This window comes from Diadema setosum, chromosome 5 (genome assembly GCF_964275005.1).
Source record: "Diadema setosum chromosome 5, eeDiaSeto1, whole genome shotgun sequence".
NCBI lineage: Eukaryota > Metazoa > Echinodermata > Echinoidea > Diadematoida > Diadematidae > Diadema > Diadema setosum.
Window position 1 is genome coordinate 22352694 of NC_092689.1, and position 22145 is coordinate 22374838.

At 38.6% G+C, this 22145-nt stretch overlaps 1 protein-coding gene across 1 annotated transcript in view; it reads right to left on the reverse strand.

Moving 5' to 3' along the window:
- Positions 1–16588, reverse strand: part of LOC140229203 (cysteine-rich protein 1-like) — a 96333-nt gene extending 79745 nt beyond the window's left edge. Inside the window, exon 1 of the mRNA XM_072309473.1 lies at positions 16467–16588. Within this exon, the coding sequence (XP_072165574.1) occupies positions 16467–16506 (40 nt within the window). The 5' untranslated portion in view covers positions 16507–16588. The remainder of the gene's footprint in view (positions 1–16466) is intronic.
- Positions 16589–22145: the final 5557 nt, after the last annotated feature.

Consider the following 22145-nt stretch of genomic DNA (forward strand, 5'->3'; position numbering starts at 1 on the left):
ATAATCACTTTCGTAAGTACATGTACAGTATTACGATTTCTTCTCCCTTGACTGTAATCGGAAAGTTTGCCATAACGACGATCGCTAATGTGTTTGGATGTGCCGATATGCGAAACATGTGGTTCTAAGGAATGCACCATGTGCTACTAACTTACTGCCTTAGAGGTTACTGCAAGTTGAATGGATCGAATGCGCCATAGGCTTAGTTACGGTAAACAGTTTACGTTCGATGCGAATAATTATTACGTCTTTCAGGATCGAGGAATAATACACACAAAACATGCAAACAAACAAATCCACGAACGAGTGTTGATAACCAAATTCATATGAAAAGTAATAGGCAGTTTTGGTGAGCGTGAAATTTTACTGTCATGATTTTGCTGTTTAATCGGGTGGTGGCTGCATCTCACATAGGACATCTCAGTGAATTTGTCTAGGCATATGAGACCTTTCATAATCTGTGATTGCATTTTTGAGTGATTAATCAATTCCTTTTTACAGCTCGGGAACATATAAATACATTGTACTTAGATCAAGTACGCAATAATCGACTGTTCGATGTATGCGCCTAAAGAAAGGCGAAAGAATCAGAACATCTTTGCAATGATTCCTTTAACTCAACTCACCAGCGAGTTCTTCGATCGATATACTACACCAGTGCGCGCATTCTTTCGTCTGGCACCTGGGGTCTGGCACGCACCTGGTTTTGTGGAAATTTCCACAAAGGGATCCGAGGGTGGGGTTTTTCCAATCCCAAGAGACCGCATTATACACAAGAAGACAATCTCGTCGCTTCTATCATTTTCCGTCACTCGTGTTTTCCCCTTATTCTTTGCTAATAATGAACGTTTCGATTGAACTTAAATGATGGTTGTTCACACGTGGTTCCTTTTGTTGTGAGGTGTAGGTACAGTATTTTCTTTTTTGATCATTCTTGGGAGGGGAAAGAAGAGTAAAAGAGGGAAAACTTATTTAAATAAACGAAGGGCACGTATAAACGCTCAGCATCCACAGCAAGCCGTCTTTTACATCAGCATCGTTGATTATCATCACCTGCACTATCATCAGGCATCACTCAGATAATGTCCTTTTTTTATAAACATTTAGAAACACGATCACCATCACTCGAGATAAACACGTAGCAGTGGCAGATCCAGAGGGGGCGCATGAGGCGCACGCCCCATTTATTTATCGTGAAAAAAAAAAAAAAAATAGAAGTGAAACCCGGAAGTGGCACCAGAAATATTAGTTGCGCCCCTCCCCCCTCCTGTACAGAATTCCTGGATCCGCCCCTGCCTGTACGAAAATAAATGTCAACAGACAAAGTATCAACAACCTCCCCGACAACTACATAAACATTACCACAGAGCACACCAAAGCGGCTGGCATCAAACACCCTTCGAAATACTGCAGCAAAGCGGGAAATCGCCGTTACGAAAATGCATGTACACAGTGCGAGGCAATTGAAAGAATTACATTTAGATTAAGAATATGAAGGGAACAAATAAAGTGATATGAAACGAAAGAAATCGTACACCAAACGAGAGGTATAACGACCTCCAATAGGCCCTTAGCCGCAGCATATCAATAAACATGACGTATAAATAAGCACACGGAATATGCGTGTTTCGGATTCCTCCCTTCTATTTCTTTCCTGAACTATTCCCAATGCCCGAATAAATAATGACTAGTTTGTTACTCTGATTTCTTCGTCTGAGGAAAGGAAGTTCGTTCATCCGAAAACAAAAGGATTGACACTCCGAAGGTTTGCTAATCGGGCAATGCCCCCCCCCCCAAAAAAAAAAAAAAAAAAAAAAAACAGCCAACAAAATGCTCGTTAATCAAAATATTGGTTAATGTTAAAGACGATAATAATAATGATAATAATAATAATAATAATAATAATAATAATAATAATAATATAACAATAGACAGAAATAAAACAATATATGGCCCTATAGCAATTACCCGCAGCATGATTACATTTTCGATTCAACAAACATGGATAGGCACAAGGAATATGCGTGTTTCGGATTCGAAATAACGCCGTAACCATCGGAATAGCGCACCCGTTTTCTTTTTCGGAATAATGAACACCACGGAAATCAATAAAATGATTTCAAACTAAGAATCCATCGTAATTCTTGCCTTAAAGATTTTCCTGAACTACGTGTATTCTCAATGCCCGAATAAAATAATGACTAGTTTGTTACTCTGAAAGTGGTTTTGTGAGTTAAGGAAGTTCGTTTATCCGAAAACGAAAGGATTGACACTCCGAAGGTTTGCTAATCGAACAATGGGGAAAAAAATAATAATAGTAATACGTTTTATTTTCACACTAGGTACGAACATCTATGGTGTAGGGAATTTGCGTGTTACGGAACATTTTATCACTTTCGCATCAGCGAACTTTACGTGCAGTGGGTACTACAAAAATGCCTCCCCCCTAAAAAAAAAAAAAAAAAAAAAAAAAAAATGTATAATTACACCAACACTTGAGCATAACAACAAACAAGCAAGCAAACAAACAAATAAACAACTTAAGATTTAATCTCATAGCTGCTTTGAATATTTCATGTTCCGTCTGTATACTTCTTTTCAGAATTATCTCTCGCTTCCCGCTTCACAACTAGGAAATAAACGATGTCAAACTATAATAAGAATTAAACTTATTGTCTTGCTCTGAATATAAAATTCATTATTCCAAAAGTTCGTTTATCCGTGAATACAACAGGCTCGATACTACAGTACTCCGAAGGTTTGCTAATCCGACAATAACGCACCTATCCAATCACAAACATTCGTGCATTTTCGGATTATGAATCATAATTTGACTATCACATTTACGAACATCTATTTTTCGTGTAGGGAAGTCGCGTGTATCTGAATGTTTCATTTTCGTACTAACGAACCTTATGGGTGCATGGGTACAACGAACATGACCCTCAACCCCCCACCCCCCCCCCCAAAAAAAAAGAAAGAAAGAAAGAGCCAAGTCAAACTAAGAATCAGTCTGAATTAGTCGCTTTGAAAATTCCACGTACCGTCTGAATTATCTCTCTGTCCAATAAAGAAATAAACGATATCAAACTAAGAATTAAACGTATTGTCTTGTTTTGAATATATATATATATATATATATATATTTGCTTTTCTGGGGCCCGTTGCATAAAACTTACCATTGAATTTCAATGGTAACTACCGTCAAAATTAGGCATCACAGCCAATCAGCATCAAGGATTATAAAATTTACCGCTGATTTGAAGACTTACCGCTAGAAAGGAGCGGTAAGTCCAGCGGTAAGGGTTTTATGCAACAGGGCCCTGATTCAATAAAAAAAACGGGCAATGTAACGCGCAATTGCTGAAGTATTAATGACCAAATAACGGCGAACAAATCCTTCTAATTTCTTTTTTCCTCTTTTTGGGGGTTAATTTTCTTTCTATACTCAAATGGATTTTACGTACACGCAATTTTAGTGAAACCATTTTCTTTTTGGTCGGCATTCTACGATAAGGTTCCTGTGGGTTCCTGTGGGTTCACCCTCGCCAAAATTGCGTGATTTCTCTTAAATACTATGAACCCAAATGATCTCTGATTGGTAATTTAGTCTATTTCATGATCAACAGTTGTTTATTTTCTGCTTGTAAAAAAACAAAACAAAACACGTGAACTACGTGTACTACATCGTATAACATCTCTGTTTCGTTCAGCCGAGCGAGCCATGCCATAGCAATGGCGACGCACGGCGCACTCGCCTTTCCCATACGTGCGCATTCCCTGGTTACATGCAGCCCGCATACCACTATGTGATGTATCAGGTGACTTTCACTAAATGCAGTGAATAATCTGCTAACGGTGCCGTACTTACAGCTAGGGTAAGGGAAACTAAAACTTATACAAATTGCTTCAATGAAAACGGCATCGATATATGTATACATGTTACCATTTTTAATATGATTATGTGTATCAGGTGAATTCCACGTCTGTCTACTGTTCTCATTCCCGACCGCTGTTCTACTTGTTGAGTCTAATCTTGCAGTGATTCACGTGTGTACTGTATTCCATGTGCGCCTTGGATCACGGACGCTTCTAACGAAATTTGGACGAAACTGCCGAGCTCCGAACACGCATTTTCCGAACGAGCAACGCATTTGCCGAACGGAATTGAGCGGGCGGTCGTGCGTGAAATGCGTCCACAAAGCGTCCACAAAGCGTCAGAATCGTTGCTAATGGATCGATAACGAAATTTCGTCCAAATTTCGTCCAGATTTCGTTGCTACTCGATCGATAACGAACTTTCGTTGGAAAACGAAATTGACGGAGGCGTTTCTTATTGCGCGTACTGTAACAGGGCAGTTGTCAAGGCAGTTGTGGTGAGGATGCCAAACACTAACATTTTCTTGATCCTCTTGCACCACGCTTACTCCATTGCCCTCACTATCTTCACTGATAAATGGACTCTCAAGCATTGCCAGATTGTGAATGTCAGTGAACTGGCATACAGAATCAAAGGGAGCTGACTACTGTACCACTGTACCACAATACTTTGTCTGTATGTATTCACCAGGGAAGATATAACAAGTGCCTTCAAGGGTAGGAGCGAAGTTAGATGCCTAAAGAAGATACAAAGCCACCCCATGTACCACGCAGCATTCAGGTGAGAGTAGTCTGATATTGTGATTTCAGCAGTATTTTACTGAAATCTAGTAAATTGCTCAAAATCATATTATAACGAGACATGAAACTCGTCACTGAAGACGAGTTGGTGATACGCTGGGTTGATATTAGATACCGGTCATCCGTGGTCGACAACGAAAAGAATGTGAATATGAAACGTTATCAATGTTATCAAGTTAAACAATAGTCAAAAACAAAAGTGTCCTGCTAGCATCGATCCCTCAAATGCGTGCATGCGAAACCGTTACTCTAACCACTCGGCCACGGAACATCCACGGAAAAGGCAAGACAAAAAACAATGTATAGATATAACAGGTGGAAAAAGTCAATGCCCACTCGACAAACGTGGCCGCGTGAACATGTATTGTATTGCTAGACGGCAATGAGGCCCCGTAACAACTAATGGCGTTATGCCATTTCTGGCAACTGGGGAAAAATACGTCCCGTAGACATAACACGTAAAATCGGCTATTTTCGATACCTTGCCTTTAATCACAATTTTCAGAGTGATGACGTCATCAAATTACAAAACACTGACATGGACTTGAAAGACAATTATTCAAAGTACAACATATTCATCGTACGTCGTCATTATATACTATGATCAGTTTGACAAGCCCAGCCTGCAAAATTTTGCAGCAGTCGAAGCAATGTGGTCTCCAACACAAAACAAAGGAATATTGTGTGTGGGTATAGGTGCGTTGACATGCGAACGTGATTTCTACATGGACGAAGGTGTAATACTCCATTGAAGAAAAAAAAGGTAAAAGATAGAAGTATTTTGTTTCGTGCTCTTGTGGGGTTCAAACCCGCACGTGTGCAACCTCATGTCTCTGAGACGTCGCCTTCAACCTCTCGGCCATACGTCTCGACGAGAAAATATGAGGAACGTAAGCTTTTATGAATCAGGAATCGTTTTGTCCACATTCCATTCTCATTTTCAGTTTTAAACTGCAAAATTTTCAACCTGATGAGGAAATTTGAAAAAATAAAATGCATGATTACTGCAGCTTATTGTCTCAGCTACAACATACTTAAGTTTCAGAGGAAATGGAGCAAAATCACCTGAGGTAAAGGTGCATAAACACTGTCAAGTCAATGCATGGTTAAAAAAAAAAATCACCTCCCATAGACACAACACGTAAACTTGGCTGATTTTGATGTCTTGCCTTTAATCACATTTTCCAGTATGATGACGTCATCAAATTTTAAAACAGTGATATGGACTTGAAAGAGAAATGTTCAAAGTACAACATATCTGAATTTGGGATAATATTGAGCTAAAACAACAGAGATACCAGCAAATGAATGTCAGAAACAGTACCTCAAAAAATTTAATTCCACTTTTTTTTATTTAAGATGACGATATGATGACGTCATAGAGCATATATGGAAATATTGATACTTAAAATGTTATTTACAATTCATATGCTTTTGTAATTTGGGATATGCAATAAAAACATAGGATCAACGGACGTTTTAAAGAGCTATGGCGAAATAAACAAAGACATGATTTTTCACTATTTTTGGAAATAGGCACGCGCGCGGATTTTTCACTTTGTCGCCAGTGCATTCCTTTGTTATAGGTCAAAACCGATCGAAAATCAATGGATATTGTTATTTAATGTATCAGAAATCCAAATCAGTCGAAAAAAGTGCATTTTCATGTTGCTTGACGCGTGCGTGCGAAATTGTTTGAAACGCTTAAAATTGTCTGAAACTTCGAGATTTCCCATTGGGAAGTCGTTTTGAGCGTTTTAAAATTTTGACGAGCGCGTACACGTGCGCAATGATGACCTGGGTAATTAGCATCAAAAAGTAAGATCAAGCATGACCTGAACTTTATGTCCACCGAAAATGATACAGAAATGACATTTAGTTATGAAGTTATGATCGATCATGTGACATGGTCCGAAAATCACAAAATCGATCGAATCAATGGATATTGTTACTCAAAGTATCAGGAATCCAAATCAGTCAAAAAAAAAATTGCATTTTCATGTTGCTTACGCGAAAATACGCGCACGCGAGAAATTGTTTGAAACGCTTAAAATTGTCTGAAACTTTGAGATTTCCCATTGGGAAGTCGTTTTGAGCCTTTTAAAATTTTGACGCGCGCATGACCTGGGTAATTAGCATTACAAAGTAAGATAGAGCGTGACCTGAACTTTATGTCCACCAAAAATGATACAGAAATGACATTTAGTTATGAAGTTATGTTCGATCATGTGACATGGTCCGAAAATCACAAAATGGCTCCTAGATGACGTCATAGAAATGTTACTGTCATGAAAACCTTATTGTGGCTAGATATTGTCATGAGATATGATGACTGAAAATTTCATGTTATTCCGTAATGTCATTGAGATATAGACGACACAAAATTGTCCAGAACGAAAGAAGAATAAAAACGAGATATGAAACTCATCACACTGAAGACGAGTTAGGTGATACGCTTGGGGTCATCAGATGTCGATCATCTGTGATCGACAAAGAAAAGAAATGTGATATAGCACCTTGATGTTATGATGAGATGCTAAGTTGAACATTTTTGGACCTACATTATTCAGATCACATTTGTTTTTCTTTCACACAATCTAATTGGAAATTCTGTGCGTGTGCGACTAAGTCGATTTACAGGCTTTTTGAGCACGTACAGTGCATTAACCAAGTGATCCTCGACACAAACAAATTAAACATGACAATTAAGTGTTTCAATAACCATCCTGGCTTTAACAGTGGCCTTTTAAAACATGACCTTTGACCCTTATTTACATAACCAATATGACTCCCTCTAATCTTGTTATCATAATTGATATGATCAGTTCAGAGAGCTCTTACAGCTATATACAAGCCTGTGAGATCTACCAGCAGTAAAACCAATGAAGCCTCTGATACAAAACAAAGGGATATACAAATTGTAGAGCAAGTGTGTCTGTTTACATGAGAATGTGATTTATACCTGCACAAAAGTGGCATTACCTCAATTCAAGAGAAAAGGGCAAAAGAAAAACTATTCTTCCTTCTCATCTTATGAGGTTAATTATTTGAAACTTCACGGGCCAAACGTACAGCTCCAGCGAAAGAGACAGCGCCTTTAACAATGTAACTATAGTTCTACTCCAACCAAGAGTACACTTTGAAGGTAAGCTTATACGTGAATGATAATTTATGACGATCAAACGTGATCAACATGCATTTAAAGGGGACAGTTAGAAGTGGAAGGAGTGCTTAATTGTCTCATTAATTCCTAATCAATGACACCCCTACATAATAGGCATACCATAATTTCTCATCTAAAATCAATGGTAGGACTCATGCACCATTACTTGTATAGTGCATAAACTTTGTTTTTTAAGCTTTGAGTGAAGCGTGTCATAACATAATTCTGTAATTCAATCAGCAGTGATTGACATAATAAAAAAGAAAGATATATCACCGTATTGAACGCTTAGAACCTAACCGGGGGAGGGGGTACATTATAGCATGATACTCGGTTCTTTACTGCCCAGATGCCAACAACACCCATCACCCATGGCTATGCATAGAGAAACAGCCATGGCGAAAATAAAACTTGACTTTTTCATAGGCAGAATGACACAGAACCCCTCAGTTCAAACACACTATTGGCAGGGAGGGACATGAAAAAGTTCATTACTAATACTAAACAGCGTATGCATTCCTTTCATGTGGCGCGAGATACCTCTATAGCAATATAAAGCCTGTCTTCAACTCCGTTGGTCAAACAATGACAACCTGAAATTTCAAAGAGACAAGCGAGATGCTATACACCTGGCCTAGAGTTAATCTATTCAGTTCTCATTCCTACTTCAAGTTGGGTTATGTTATTGTAATCATTCCCATCTGCAGTATAACAAAACCAAACTGAGCGAAAAGGGGAGAGAAAAACGAGAGGTGGCAAAAGAAACAAGAGACCCGCGGGTCTAGCGCTCACCTGAGTATCGCAAGTTCACCTTTCACGCAGTCACCAATCTAAATTATTTACAGCTCTACCAAAATTTGACCAGGCATTCTCAAGTATAAGATGAAAATGTACAATAAAGACCCAAATTTTTAAAGATTCCTTAATTTGGGGGGATTGGTGGGGCATGGTGCCCATTTTGATAAATTGAGATCCTTACCCCCTAGGGATGCTACCTGCCAAGTTTGACGAAAATCAATCATGAGGTTTTCAGGAAGAAGATGAAAATGTACAATTCAGACCCCACTTGGACCTTCCCACCCACCCCCAAGAGGGGCACCCCTGGATCTGCTATGAACAACCTTGAAACTACAGTCATTAATGTACTCACTCATAGTATTATCTTAGCTCTATAACTTCTGATTCTAGAGAAGATTTTTAAAGATTCCTTCATTTTGGGGCGTTTGGGCCCCCCTGGGTGGGGCATGGTGCCCATTTGAACAAATTGAGATCCTAACCCCCTAGGGATGCTACCTGCCAAGTTTGGTGAAAATGGGTCATGGGGTTCTCAAGAAGAAGATGAAAATGTACAATTTAGGCCCCATTAGGACCCCTCCCCACCCCCCTCCCCTGGGTCCCAAGGGGGGGGGGGGCGGGCACCCCTGATTCTGCCATGAACAAACTTGAAACTACAGTCATTAATGTACTAACTCATAGTATCAACTTAGCTCTATCACTTCTGGTTCTAGAGAAGAAGATTTTTACAGATTCCTTAATTTTTTTTTTTGGGGGGGGGGGGGTTTGGGGCCCCCTGGGGGCGCCCGGGGTGGGGGGGGGGGGGGGCATGGTGCCCATTTTAACAAATTGAGTTCCTAACCCCCTAGGGATGCTACCTGCCAAGTTTGGTGAAAATGGGTCATGGGGTTCTCAAGAAGAAGATGAAAATGTACAATTTAGGCCCTATTAGGACCCCTCCCCACCCCCTCCCCTGGGTCCCAAGGGGGGCACCCCTGATTCTGCCATGAACAAACTTGAAACTACAGTCATCAATGTACTAACTCATAGTATTAACTTAGCTCTATCACTTCTGGTTCTAGAGAAGAAGATTTTTACAGATTCCTTAATTTTGAGGGGTTTGGGCCCCCTGGGGGCCCCCTGGGTGGGGCATGGTGCCCATTTTAGAAAATTGAGTTTCTAACCCCCTAGGGATGCTACCTGCCAAGTTTGTTGAAAATCGGTCTTGGGGTTTTCAAGAAGAAGATGAAAATGTAAAAAGTTTATGCATGTCGCACGACGGACGATGGACGCCGGACGCCGGACGCTGGACGAAGGGCGATTGCAATAGCTCACTTGAGCCTTTAGCTCAGGTGAGCTAAAAACTGCACAACTGCAATCAATAACATTGCGTGTGACAAGTGAAGCAAATATATTAGATGTTATAGCAGTGTTTTATATGCATAAACGGACAAATAGACGGACAATGATGACAAATTTAAAAACCGTCAACTTTTGTAATATGCATAAAAACATAGAGCTTTTACAGCTACAGTGTATATACAAGCCTGTGAGATTTAGCAGCAGTAAAACCAATGAAGCCTCCGATACAAAACAAAGGGATATAGAGCAAGTGTGTCTGTTTACATGAGAATGTGATTTATACCTGGACGAAAGTGGCATTATCTCAACTAAAGAGAAAAGGGCAAAGGAAAAACTATTCTTCCTTCTCATCCTATGAGGTTAATTATTTGAAATTTCACGGGCCAAATGTACGGCTCCAGCGAAAGAGACAGCGCCTTTAACAATGTAACTATAGGTCTCCTCCAACAAAGAGTACACTTTGAACGTAGGCTTATACGTGAATGATAATTTATGACGATCACACGTGATGGAAACACATTCAAAGGGGACATTTAGAAGTGGAAGGAGTGCTTAATCGTCTCATTAATTCCTAATCAACGACACCCCTACATATAGGCATACCATAATTTCGCATCTAAAATCAATGGTATAGGACTCATGCACCATTATTTGTATAGTGCATAAACTTTGCTTTTTAAGCTTTGAGTGAAACGTGTCATAGCATAATTCTGTAATTCCATCAGCAGTGATTGACATAATAAAGAAGAAAGATATATCACATTGAACGCTTAGAACGTAACCGGGGGGGGGGGGGGTATTATCATTATTTTTTTTCTTTATCCTCCTTCAAGGGACTTTATTTCATTTCAAATATCTAAAAAGGTTCACAGAAGAGAACAAGATATACGAACATAGAACAATAGATTGTCAAAATCATAATCATCACATGAATTTTGATTCCTCTGGAAATTATATACTTCAAATATATCCAAAATACTTCATAAGTGTGACATTACCTCAACATATTAATTTCCGCATCCACAGTTAATCAAATATCATTTATGTGATTCAACTTCTGCTCTAATTCATGAAGTTGCCTTTTCGTGAAATCAAGTAAGTTTTTTTTAACTAAAAATTTTAAATTCATATTGAGCTCTGTTCTAAAGTTGGTCAATAATGCGTATACATTCGTTGCTTTTGCGGTATAATTGCTAAGTATATACAAATGAAAAATCGTATATTGGGCAAAAACTAATATCAAATTTAACAACATCAAAGATTTATCTCTTACATCTATTCCTGTTAATATCATTCGTTCATTTACAGTGATATCAATATGAAAATAAGCGCATATAAAATTTGATAGTTTTTACCAATATAACTTCGTATCTGGGCAATGTAACAAGACATGCCAAATCGATTCAACTTCGTTGCATTTCTTACAAATCATATCAGACATAATTCTCCATTTAACTAAATTTTCTTTAAATGGTAAAATGCTATGTAATAACTTAAAACTATATTGCTTTATTTTATTATTAAATAATTTTCCAAACTTGAAATCAAACAACACCTTCCAATCACATTCTGGAGGTATATATAATGCTTTTGTCCAAAAGTATATTACACTTAGCTCGGATTTCTTTTCATCCAGCAGTAACGAATAAAACTGTTTTGTCTTCAAAACTATCAATTCAATTATATCCCCAGTATTTATTTGAAACAATTCTTTATCAAACAAAACATCTCAGGTACATTGCCTTTTACACAAATAATCAAACCACACCTGTGGCAGTGCCTTTTTAATTCTTTCATATTGAAACAATATTAACAAAGAAGTCAAATTCATTGTCTCATATATTTGTTCATGATTTTTCCATGATTTATTTCTATCAACTGTTTAACATAAATGATACCTTTTTCAACACAGTATCTGTTAAATAAAACTTCATTCATATACTTGATGTTCGTATTATTCCAAATAATTTCATTTGATATATCAGTCACCTGCAACAGTTCACATCGAATGAGCTGCTACCAGGTACATAATTTGATTTTACATATAGAAAAGTGGGAAGCGCAGCAAATGTCTTTTCCTTCAATTTTAACAGCATACCCGTATAAAACTTTATGGAGCGGCTAAAATGGTCAGCATGGCAGGTCACTTAATTGGCCGGCTGCTCCCAGCTGCCCCGCAGAGTGGCCATGGGGCTGCTCAGCTCTACCACTGTGAGCGAGCTGTTGGTGGCAAGGCTGGTGCGGATACGGCAAGGATGAAGTCATGTGAACAAATATCAAACATTTCATGTGATGTTCTATTGCTAACATGCGATGTGTACATAAGACTTCTCAAAGAAGAATATTAGTTTTAAGTAGACCAGCCCTACCCTAAATATACACTTTCATGAACGATAAAAGTGATAATTTTACAGAGATTTACTGACAAAACCACAGCTAAAACTTACTGGGCCAAGTTCATGATACAGTATACACCGCGCAAAAAATGAATGTGCGCTTGTGGCAATCGCAAACCGCGAAAAAAATGTCTGAAATCTCAGCTTTACGTCATTATAATACCCACCAAAAAGTTGTAAAATATCTTTTAAAGAAATCACTGAACGCGATTCCATCAAAATTACAGTTAGAAGAGATGTCATAAAGACAAATAGCCCGACCAGACGCTGTGCAGAGCACAGCGTCAGACAGACGGGGCCTCGCCATCAAACCGGGGAACCACAACACAACTACGAAACTAATTATAACAATTTATACATTACTTAACACACATTTATACGTTACCGGTACTCATGTAAAGTGCATGCTTAAATACTACAGAAGGAGAGCCCTCACGATAAGTCCACTGAACAAAAAAATGGCACTTTCTAGCGCAATCCCCGATCGCGTCCGGGTTCATCGTTGCAGAATTCAAAATGGCGCATTGACCCTCGCAATGCGTGCATGGCTGGAAGTGCAGCGATCTAATGCGTGCGTGCACTAGCTCTTTTAGTAGCACCAAGGTCGACAGCGTGACCTTTAAAAGTGCATTAACGTTCGCACATGCTGCATAATCTCCATTTTCGGTAAGTTGTGAAATGTGTATGTCAATATCGATAACATAGCTACCGACCGGTATGTAACGTTAGTGTCATTAATGAAGATTACATTTAAATTTAATGAGTTTGAGGTGACAAAAAAAAATTGATGTCGAATTTATCAAAACTCGAGCGATCGTAAAGCGCTCGCTGAGCTCTCTTTATGTTGTGGGCCGCTCCGGTACAGCCCTGTCGCTATCTAATTTACAAAATGAACACAAACACAGTCAACAGACAAACGATTACTAGATCTAGATACCACTATCGATACCATACGAACCGGGGGGGGGGGGGGGAAGTTGGGGAGGGGGTAACTACACGCAGCCGAAGCGACGCGGCTGCACCTCTATTCCTTCACAGGCGTTGTCATTTTTCAGTGTGGTTGTGCGACTCCTTCATGAATATCTTTATTAATCATGGAAAACTAAAATACAAGGAATTATCGTAAATCTATGATAATCATTCAATAATCGGTATGCGATTTTTTGTTTAATTACGTCAAAAACTCACCGAAATCTGTGGCTGAAATCAGGTCTGTAAACATCCTTATTGCTTCACTCCTCATCTGCGTGTTATTTGAATGGCATTCACTCTCGTATACTACAACGTATGGTTGAGGGGTCTAGATATCGCGCACGAAAATTTGAAATGCTCTTATAATAGAAGTTATTCCATAATCGTACCTGAATTTCTCAATGAATATCACGAAAATGCAGAAAAATCACCTCCCAGAATCTCCTGATGATACGATGACGGAGTAGTGCGCTGTCGCCGTTTGTATGTCGAACTTTTTTTTATGCGTTCAATTTCTCGGGGTATGTAAAGATCGCGCAGCTGCCCTCTGTAATTTCATGCGTGAAAGTGTCTGCCCCTCTGCGGCTGTAACGTGCTCCGGCTTTCGTAGAATATTTTTTCACTTGATATTAAATTTGTCCCTGTTAAGCAACAGCAGTTTTACCTAACTTGTGTATATTATTGTTATTATTATTATTATTATTATTATTATCATATGTGTTATTATTATTATTATTATTGTTATTATTATTATTATCATTATTACTATTATCACCACCACCATCATCGATCATCATAATCATCATCATTTTCATTATTATTATCACTTCCACCACCATCATCATTTTATCATTCTTATTATCTTATTTTTATCATTGATATTTTCATAATCGTTAATGATTTTCATTTATAAAGTTTATTTTCATAATCATTAATGATCTTCATTTATAAAGTTTTCTTACAATATTTCTAATCACTTTAACCAATAATAAACACGTAATATAAAATGGAAAAAAGTAAAATATGAACATATACAATGTATTTTGTGTGTGTGTGTGTGTGTGTGTGTGTTTGTGTGTGTGCTTACCCATTTGTCACCCTCTCATTTTCGTCACCCATTTGTCACACTCTCATCTAATTTGTTTTCTTCAGAATCATTATGGCCCTCTCCTGTCACAAATATATCACAAGTTAGCGCAAGAAATCACAAGCAAATTCAAATCGAAATCACACTTCAACTTCGATAGACTGAAATATTTATTCCTTTGTAATATTATAATCGTTGTGTTAAAATTTGACCTAAAACAACATTTATTAACAGTATTTCAGCGTAGCTGGCAGCATACATTGTTCTTCTGTATGATGACGTCACGTGGTAAACGATCGATCGAACAAATTACGAATTCTATCGACTACGAACGAGACAAGTGAGACGACACGTCTAGGCTACAACATCCTTAGAACAGATTTTAAGGTAAGGTAGGTAAATTACAAGGTAAAAAATTGAAAATTTAGTGGAAAATTTGTTGGAAATCATAATTTCTTATCTGCTTCCTTCTCATGTTGAGCGGTTGTCAGGTATGTTTATTCCATGGGTGTATCGGCAAATTTTGCGCCTAGTCCTACGCGTAATATCACTTGCTATACGCAGTTACGCTATGCGCGATCATTAGGTCCCTGCGCGAGACCTAGTACCCTTACTATACAACGCAGGTAGTCGGAGAGCTAGAGGGTGCCTCTCCGACTACCTACGTTGTACGTTGTAGTATACGAGAGTGAATGCCATTCATAATAACACGCAGAAGAGGAGTGAAGCAATAAGGACATTTACACTTACAGACCTGATTTCAGCCACAGATTTCGGTGAGTTTTTGACATAATTAAACAAAAAATCGCATACCGATTATTGAATTATTATAATAGATTACGATAATTCCTTGTATTTTAGTTTTCCACGATTAATAAAGATATTCATGAAGGAGTCGCACAACCACACTGAAAAATGACAACGTCTGCGAAGGAATAGAGGTGCAGCCGCTGTCTCTACAGCGGCTGCGTGTAGCTAGGGGAGAGGGATAACGTTGCCCACCTTCGACGGGTGGTCCGAGTTGTCCCGTGGGCCGAGTTTAATAGCCCGACCCCGTCCGAGCGCCCCGGGGTACAGTAACTATTAACGGGCCTACCGTAGTAGCCTACACAAAAGGCGTGTCTTCATCAGCCCGAAGTTCAAACTAGCGGGACATTTTGCGGTCTTAGAAAATAGCCCGATAGAGCGAATGTGCGTCTTCATCAGCTCGAACAGCCTACTTCGGGAAATTAGTCCGAAAATTGATGCATGCGCACTTTGCATCATTACTCTGCCTAGCTCGCTGTTCGAAAGTGGATTTCCCCGCTCAAAATCTCCTACAACACCGTATGTACGATACTACAACCAGGGAGGTGAGCAGTACAGCAAATTCTCTCCAAAGGGATACTCTTCTGTCCATTGACACATCTTATACGAAATGAACGAATTGCAATTTTTAAACAAATCCAGAATACACACAATCTGCAAGAATCTTTAGCTAAGGTAGAGTGGACCAGAAGGAGAAGTTTACAAAAAACAGCTAGCATGCACGGAATCACCTCCCTGGTTTTAAAGATGTCAACAACAGTAGGCCTAGTACACACATGACAGTTGTGATCCTTGAATACGCCGTGAGTGTATGCACTATAATACACAATCACTAGCTTGTACATGCGCCAGCTGGCTAACCAGAAGCGTGGAGGGATCGAGAAAATTTCGGGCTGATGGAGACTAGACGCACCCGAAATAGCGCGCTATTTCACGAATTAGCGCTCTAGTTCACGAACTAGACCAAGATTTCGGGGGAAATTTTCCCGATCAAATAGCGCGCTATTTACGTCTTCACTACACAGATAGCGCGCTATCTTGACATCGGACTAGTTTGGTAACCGCAAGATAGCGCGCTATTTTGAAACTTCGGGCTGATGAAGACACGCCTAAAGGGATTACTTCACGAAGTCCCAATACCATTAGTTTAATGCTAACAAGAAATGCAACATGTGGGACACAATCAAGATAAACAAGGTCAAACGAACGGTTTGATGTTTCTTACCAAAGTAAACTGGTTTGGTGCATTTGACGCAGAGTGACATGATGACCCAAACAGATTAGCATACAGGTGTCACGCTCAAATTTATTACAGCTGAAGAATCAAAGCCAGACGGAATCGAACTCGAATTCATCAAAACTGAAGAATCTTCGCTGAGAGAGAAACGATAGACAAAAAAAATCAGAAACACGTATTTCAGCGCAGCAAATATCTCCACATACACAGTATGACCATGTACCAGTGAATTAAAACATGGGATTTGCTTGAAGCGGCCTAGATTGTCATGAAATTGTGCTTCATCAGCTGACAAGTAAAAAAAAAAAATAGTAATAATAATGATAATAAGAATAGAAAATAAAAGTGAAAAGGTCCTTACACTTTTTTTGTTGTTGCTACGACTTATATTAGTACGGTCTGCTATGTCGAAATATTGGATCCCGTGAGATTTTCGTGCCAAAATTGATTTTTTTAGCTAACTTGGTCAATTTGGGGGTGCTGAATCCAAAAAAACTTTGGTTCCATTTTTTTCGACCAAGTCTTCAGCCGCCATTTTGAATTTCAAAATGGCCGCCATAGCAAACTGTATTTTGACCCAGTTCTCATAATGTAAGCAGCATAAAAGGTTCAAATTTGACGCAAAAAGCATGTTTATGATGTCAGACATTCTGATAAACCATTTCCTGATATTGTACATTGTTTTGATACAATTTGAGGGCTGCCATCTTGAAATTCAAAATGGCCGCCATAGTTAAATGTATTGTTACCTGTCTCGATCAGGTTGTAAGCATTATGGAAAGTATAAATTTGGGGCAAAAAGCATACTTATGATGTCAGACATGTTAATATAAACATTTCTGTTTTAAATGATGGATCATTTTGGTTGGCGGCCATCTTGAAATTCAAAATGGCCACCATAGCAAATGTAATCGGGCCTATCACATATCGTAGGGCCTATGCAGTGTGTAAGGTTCTAACTTGGGGCAAAGACCATGCTTATGGTATCAGATTTTCTGAAACATCTTTTTCTGAAATGATGGTCCACGTTGATATTATAGGGGGACATCTTGAAATTCAAAATGGCCGCCATACCAGAATGTATATTTTGACCGACATTTCATGTTGTAAACAATACAGAATGCTCACATTTCGGGCAAAAACTAGGCTCATGATGTTGAACATTCAGATGCACTTTGATCTCCTCCCTAAAATCGCAGATCATTTTTGAGGCTGCCATTTTATCATTCAAAAATGGCTGATTTTCAGCTAATAGGCCTATCTGTGGTTACAAGCAACTTTTAGGCATATCATTGTTTATGGTGGTGTACATTGTACATTCTTTTACTAACACAAACACACACGCACACATACCAATATACATTCTGTAATTGGATTATTCGCATTGGCTGCCACTCTTGAAATTCAAGATGGATTTCGACCCATATTTGGTGCTGTAAGATCTTTACCCTGCAAACTCAAGCATGTTGGAGCACTTTCATGTAGGACCTACACTTGTATGTGTACGCCAATCACTTTAATAATATTATCATTGCTTAGGCGGGACTGCTTCCTGTAGGTACACTACCATTTTGAAATGCAAAATGGCTGCCATGGGAAACATCACTTTGACACCAATGTGATTCTGGTGACAAGCAAATGACTTTCAAAAGAGCCTAAATAACTGTGTGTGAATGACTGAATGCCCCCATTTTAGACGATTTAGTTGTAGAGTTTTTAAAAATAAACAATATTAGCCGTGTACTAGAACATTTATCGGAAATTCACTGTAATAGTTAATGTCTTCTCGGCTCATTCCCTGCATGTGTTTTTGGAGTCACGGCACTTGTACAGGGCTGTACACAGGGGAGAATTGGTTATAAATTCTTCCAGAAACAACGACTCTTGTATTTCTTGCCATATGAACATGATAATGAATTCTGTGGCTACCGTTGGTGTAGGAAGCTCAAAGCATTTAATTGCACAGTTTATGTATATCCGCTGAAAATAACTACAATGTACCGTCTTATATTCCCCTGTAAGTAGAGGCACAAATTAGGTTGTGAATGTTTACGCGGTTTGTTCTCTGGATGTGTTGTATCAAGACTCTCCCAACTTCTGGAAGGCATGGACTGTGTCATTGCACATTCTGCATGATTCAAGGCTTAGAAAATTCTTGATCCATCTGCTCTTTGAGACATCATCACATTTTCAACTTCAGCCTGTGCCATGAAAGGCATGACCAAGCAGACCTTTGTTTTTTCGCAACAATTGGCAGAACATAATCTCTCAACAATGTGAATTGTACTTTATCATCTCCTTTTCCAGTGATGGAGCAGACAACATGCGATTCAGTATTAAGTAAAGCAAAGATTCACCAGGAGAATGAAAATTTCAGTGTCTATACGTAATAATCATCGATATCTCTGAAATTCCCTGTTGCTCTTGAGGTAGCATCTAATACAATTATGCAATGGAATGAGGATATCTGCTTCCTCTTTGTGACAGGTGACAGCTCTCATGGCATCTTTGATGAACCCTTTGTTTCTTTTTCCCCCGTTCTGTGTTAGATGGAATTGACTGATCAGTATTTCAACTTTCAGGCTGATTATTTGGCTCAGTTTTGTGGGTTTCTAAGGCATGGGTATGAAAAATGAACCTTTGTTAGTGAGAATGAGGAGAATGCCATAAAAATTATTGTGAGATGAAGAGTGATTGTGGAATTACTTAGAACAGCAGAACTTATAACTTCCGATAATCGCATCGTTCAGTAATGACTGAATAATGACAGGTATATCAGACTGTTGTACCGGTAGAAGTGTTATAAAAAGGTAGGTGTATTCAATTGCAAGAGCTGAATGTCTGGCCTTTCTCATATTATCCCAGACTGTTTTTTTTTTTTTAAATTCTTTCAGATACAAATTCTTTGTACAGAACATGAAAACTTCCCTTTTCATCTCTTTCTAGAATATCCTTCTTGAATGTGGGATACCTGATAGCCAAACACCACATTCATCAGTGTAAATGCATTGACAATATTTTTTAGATTACCCTCGTGAGATGGTGTTCTAAATTGTTGAGGAATTCTGATGCAGCCAAAGTGCCACAAAACTGAGCTATTATTGCTCTTTGTATTAATAGTTTTAGAATCAGTAGCGGTACAGCAGTAAGCATCTTGGAAGTCTTGATTGAGGATGACCCACACAAGAGCAATCAGGAAAAACCTCCTCATTGGCATTCCTTATTCATTCTGTTATTCCAGAAATACATTCAGCAATTATGAGCTCCCCGATGAGTTGTTTTATTTTGTGGTCAACAAACAAGCTTGTGAATGGGATGTCTGGTAGGATGACCATGGCATTTCTTGCCATTGCGAGACTCTTCCTTGAATGTCTTCATTCTCTCGAGGCAGCATCAAGTTTTTGAAGATCACCTTAAATCGTATCAATGCTTAATAACTGTGATTAAATATAACTATTAACGAGGTTCAACGACACCAAATAATGTTTTGCCTGAGAGGCAAAAACAAATCGCTTGTACGCGAACCACATATCCGCTTGGCTATTATGGGACGTGGGCTGATGTAACGCTTAGGCCTGCACGCTTGCCCAAACTTATGGGAAGTGGTATAGGACCCCCTCCCCTACCCCATCCCCCTCACGCAGTTTTTGCCCCTCAGGATGGCTTGGTGACGTCATTGGAACCTCGTCCTTACAGTCTGAATTTATGGTGGCCATTTTGAATTAAGAGATGGCTGTTGTTCTGCGTGAGCTGAAAATGAATTTGGTCTAACTAGGACAACTTTGGCAAATTTATCTAAGGCACTTACCACAGTATCATATGTTTTTCTATGGCCACCATCTTGAATTTCAAGATGGTGGCCTATCTAATGATCCACAATAGGAAACAGCTGTACTAACGTTGGACACCACAAACATGTGGCAGTACTGAAAATTTGATGCTCCTACAATAATTGCAACATGAGATACAGGTAAAAACACTATGGTGGCCATTTTGAATTTCAAGATGGCAGCCTTTAAATTGAATTGAAATAATCCACAATATCAGAAAATGATATATTAGAGTGTCTGACATCACAACCATGCATTTTGCACCAAATTTGAAGCTTCTACAATGCTCACTGTATGAGATATGGTTCAAAATATTGTGTGCTATGGTGGCCATTTTGAAATTCAAGATGGCAGCCTACTAATTGTATCAAAACAATCCACAATATCAGAAAAAGATATACCAGAGTGTCTGACATCATAACCATGCATTTTGCACCAAATTTGAAGCTTCTACTTAATGAGATATGTTCACTTAATGAGATATGGATAAAAATACAGTTTGCTATGGCGGCCATTTTGAAATTCAAAATGGCGGCTGAAGACGTGGTCGGAAAAAATGGAACCAAAGTTTTGTTGATTCAGCACCCCAAAATTGACAAAGTTAGCAAAAAAAATCAATTTTGGCACAAAAATCTCACGGGATTACATAGTAGCCTCTACTATATGCTGACAAGCAAACAACCAACCAAACCCAACCAAGCTAGCGCTCGATCAATCGCCAAAACAAAACAAAAACCGGAAAAACACGTCGACCTTCACGACTTTTTATTGCCAATTTCATCCAAATATCAGCCCGCAAACTAACAAACCAACCGAACAGAGGTACGGGTACCACAGTGCACAAAACGTCTGGAGATTTACTTTCTGCTGCAATTATTCTAGAATTATGCTAAAGACAGCCAAACAATGCCTATCGGAGCATAATGCTAGATGCTGAAACGTCTAATTTGTGCCAACTCTGGCAACAAAGCTTAGTTTAGAGAGAGAGAGAGAGAGAGAGAGAGTAAGAGGAAACAGTAAGAAGGACACAAACCTGATGACAAATTCCTTGGACAAATTAACAAAAGAATTACTATGAGTAACATAATTGAGAAAAACAACAACAAAAAAGAAAATTAAAAAACGTTAAAACGTACAGAAATAACTATATTCATACGTTGAATAAAGAATGTTAAATGTTTCTTAGGGGCAACATGTGTGGGTTCACATGTCTACGGGCATTTAGTAAATAAATTTTGTGTCCCCTGACCCTCATTTTGGCTCCATTTATTTCATTTTCATTTTGTGTGACATACAGTTCTGGACAGTATATTCCTTTGTAATGTTCATTCTGGTTTTGTTTCATGTTTGAAATGTTTATGATATGTATCCTATATTCTTTACTTGGTGAAATGAATATGACATGAAATATGGACACAAGAGCGAGAAGAGAAAGGAAGAGAATGAGGGGAGAGTGGGATACATGTTGCAGATAAGGCACAGGCTGTAAAAAGGGGTTATGTATGAATTAAGAAAAGGTCGAAAAAATATTAGTCATCTAAACACATTTCATTATTAACTTTAAAACTTGGTTTAACTAGAAAGGACTGCCCTCTCTTCACAAAAATAATTGATCCACCTTCATTTTGGGTATTTCCTGTGATATCTTATGAAGTATTTCTTTCGCTGCTCATTTAAGAGGCATATAAAAAATTAATCACCAATTTTGTTCTTTTTGCAATGGTTACAAAATCTTTAATTTTTAGGAATGTGATTATATCTTCCAGAAACAATTAGCAGTTTGGGATTTGACCGACAGAATTTTCTTTAAAATTTCACAGCGAATCATTGAAGTGTT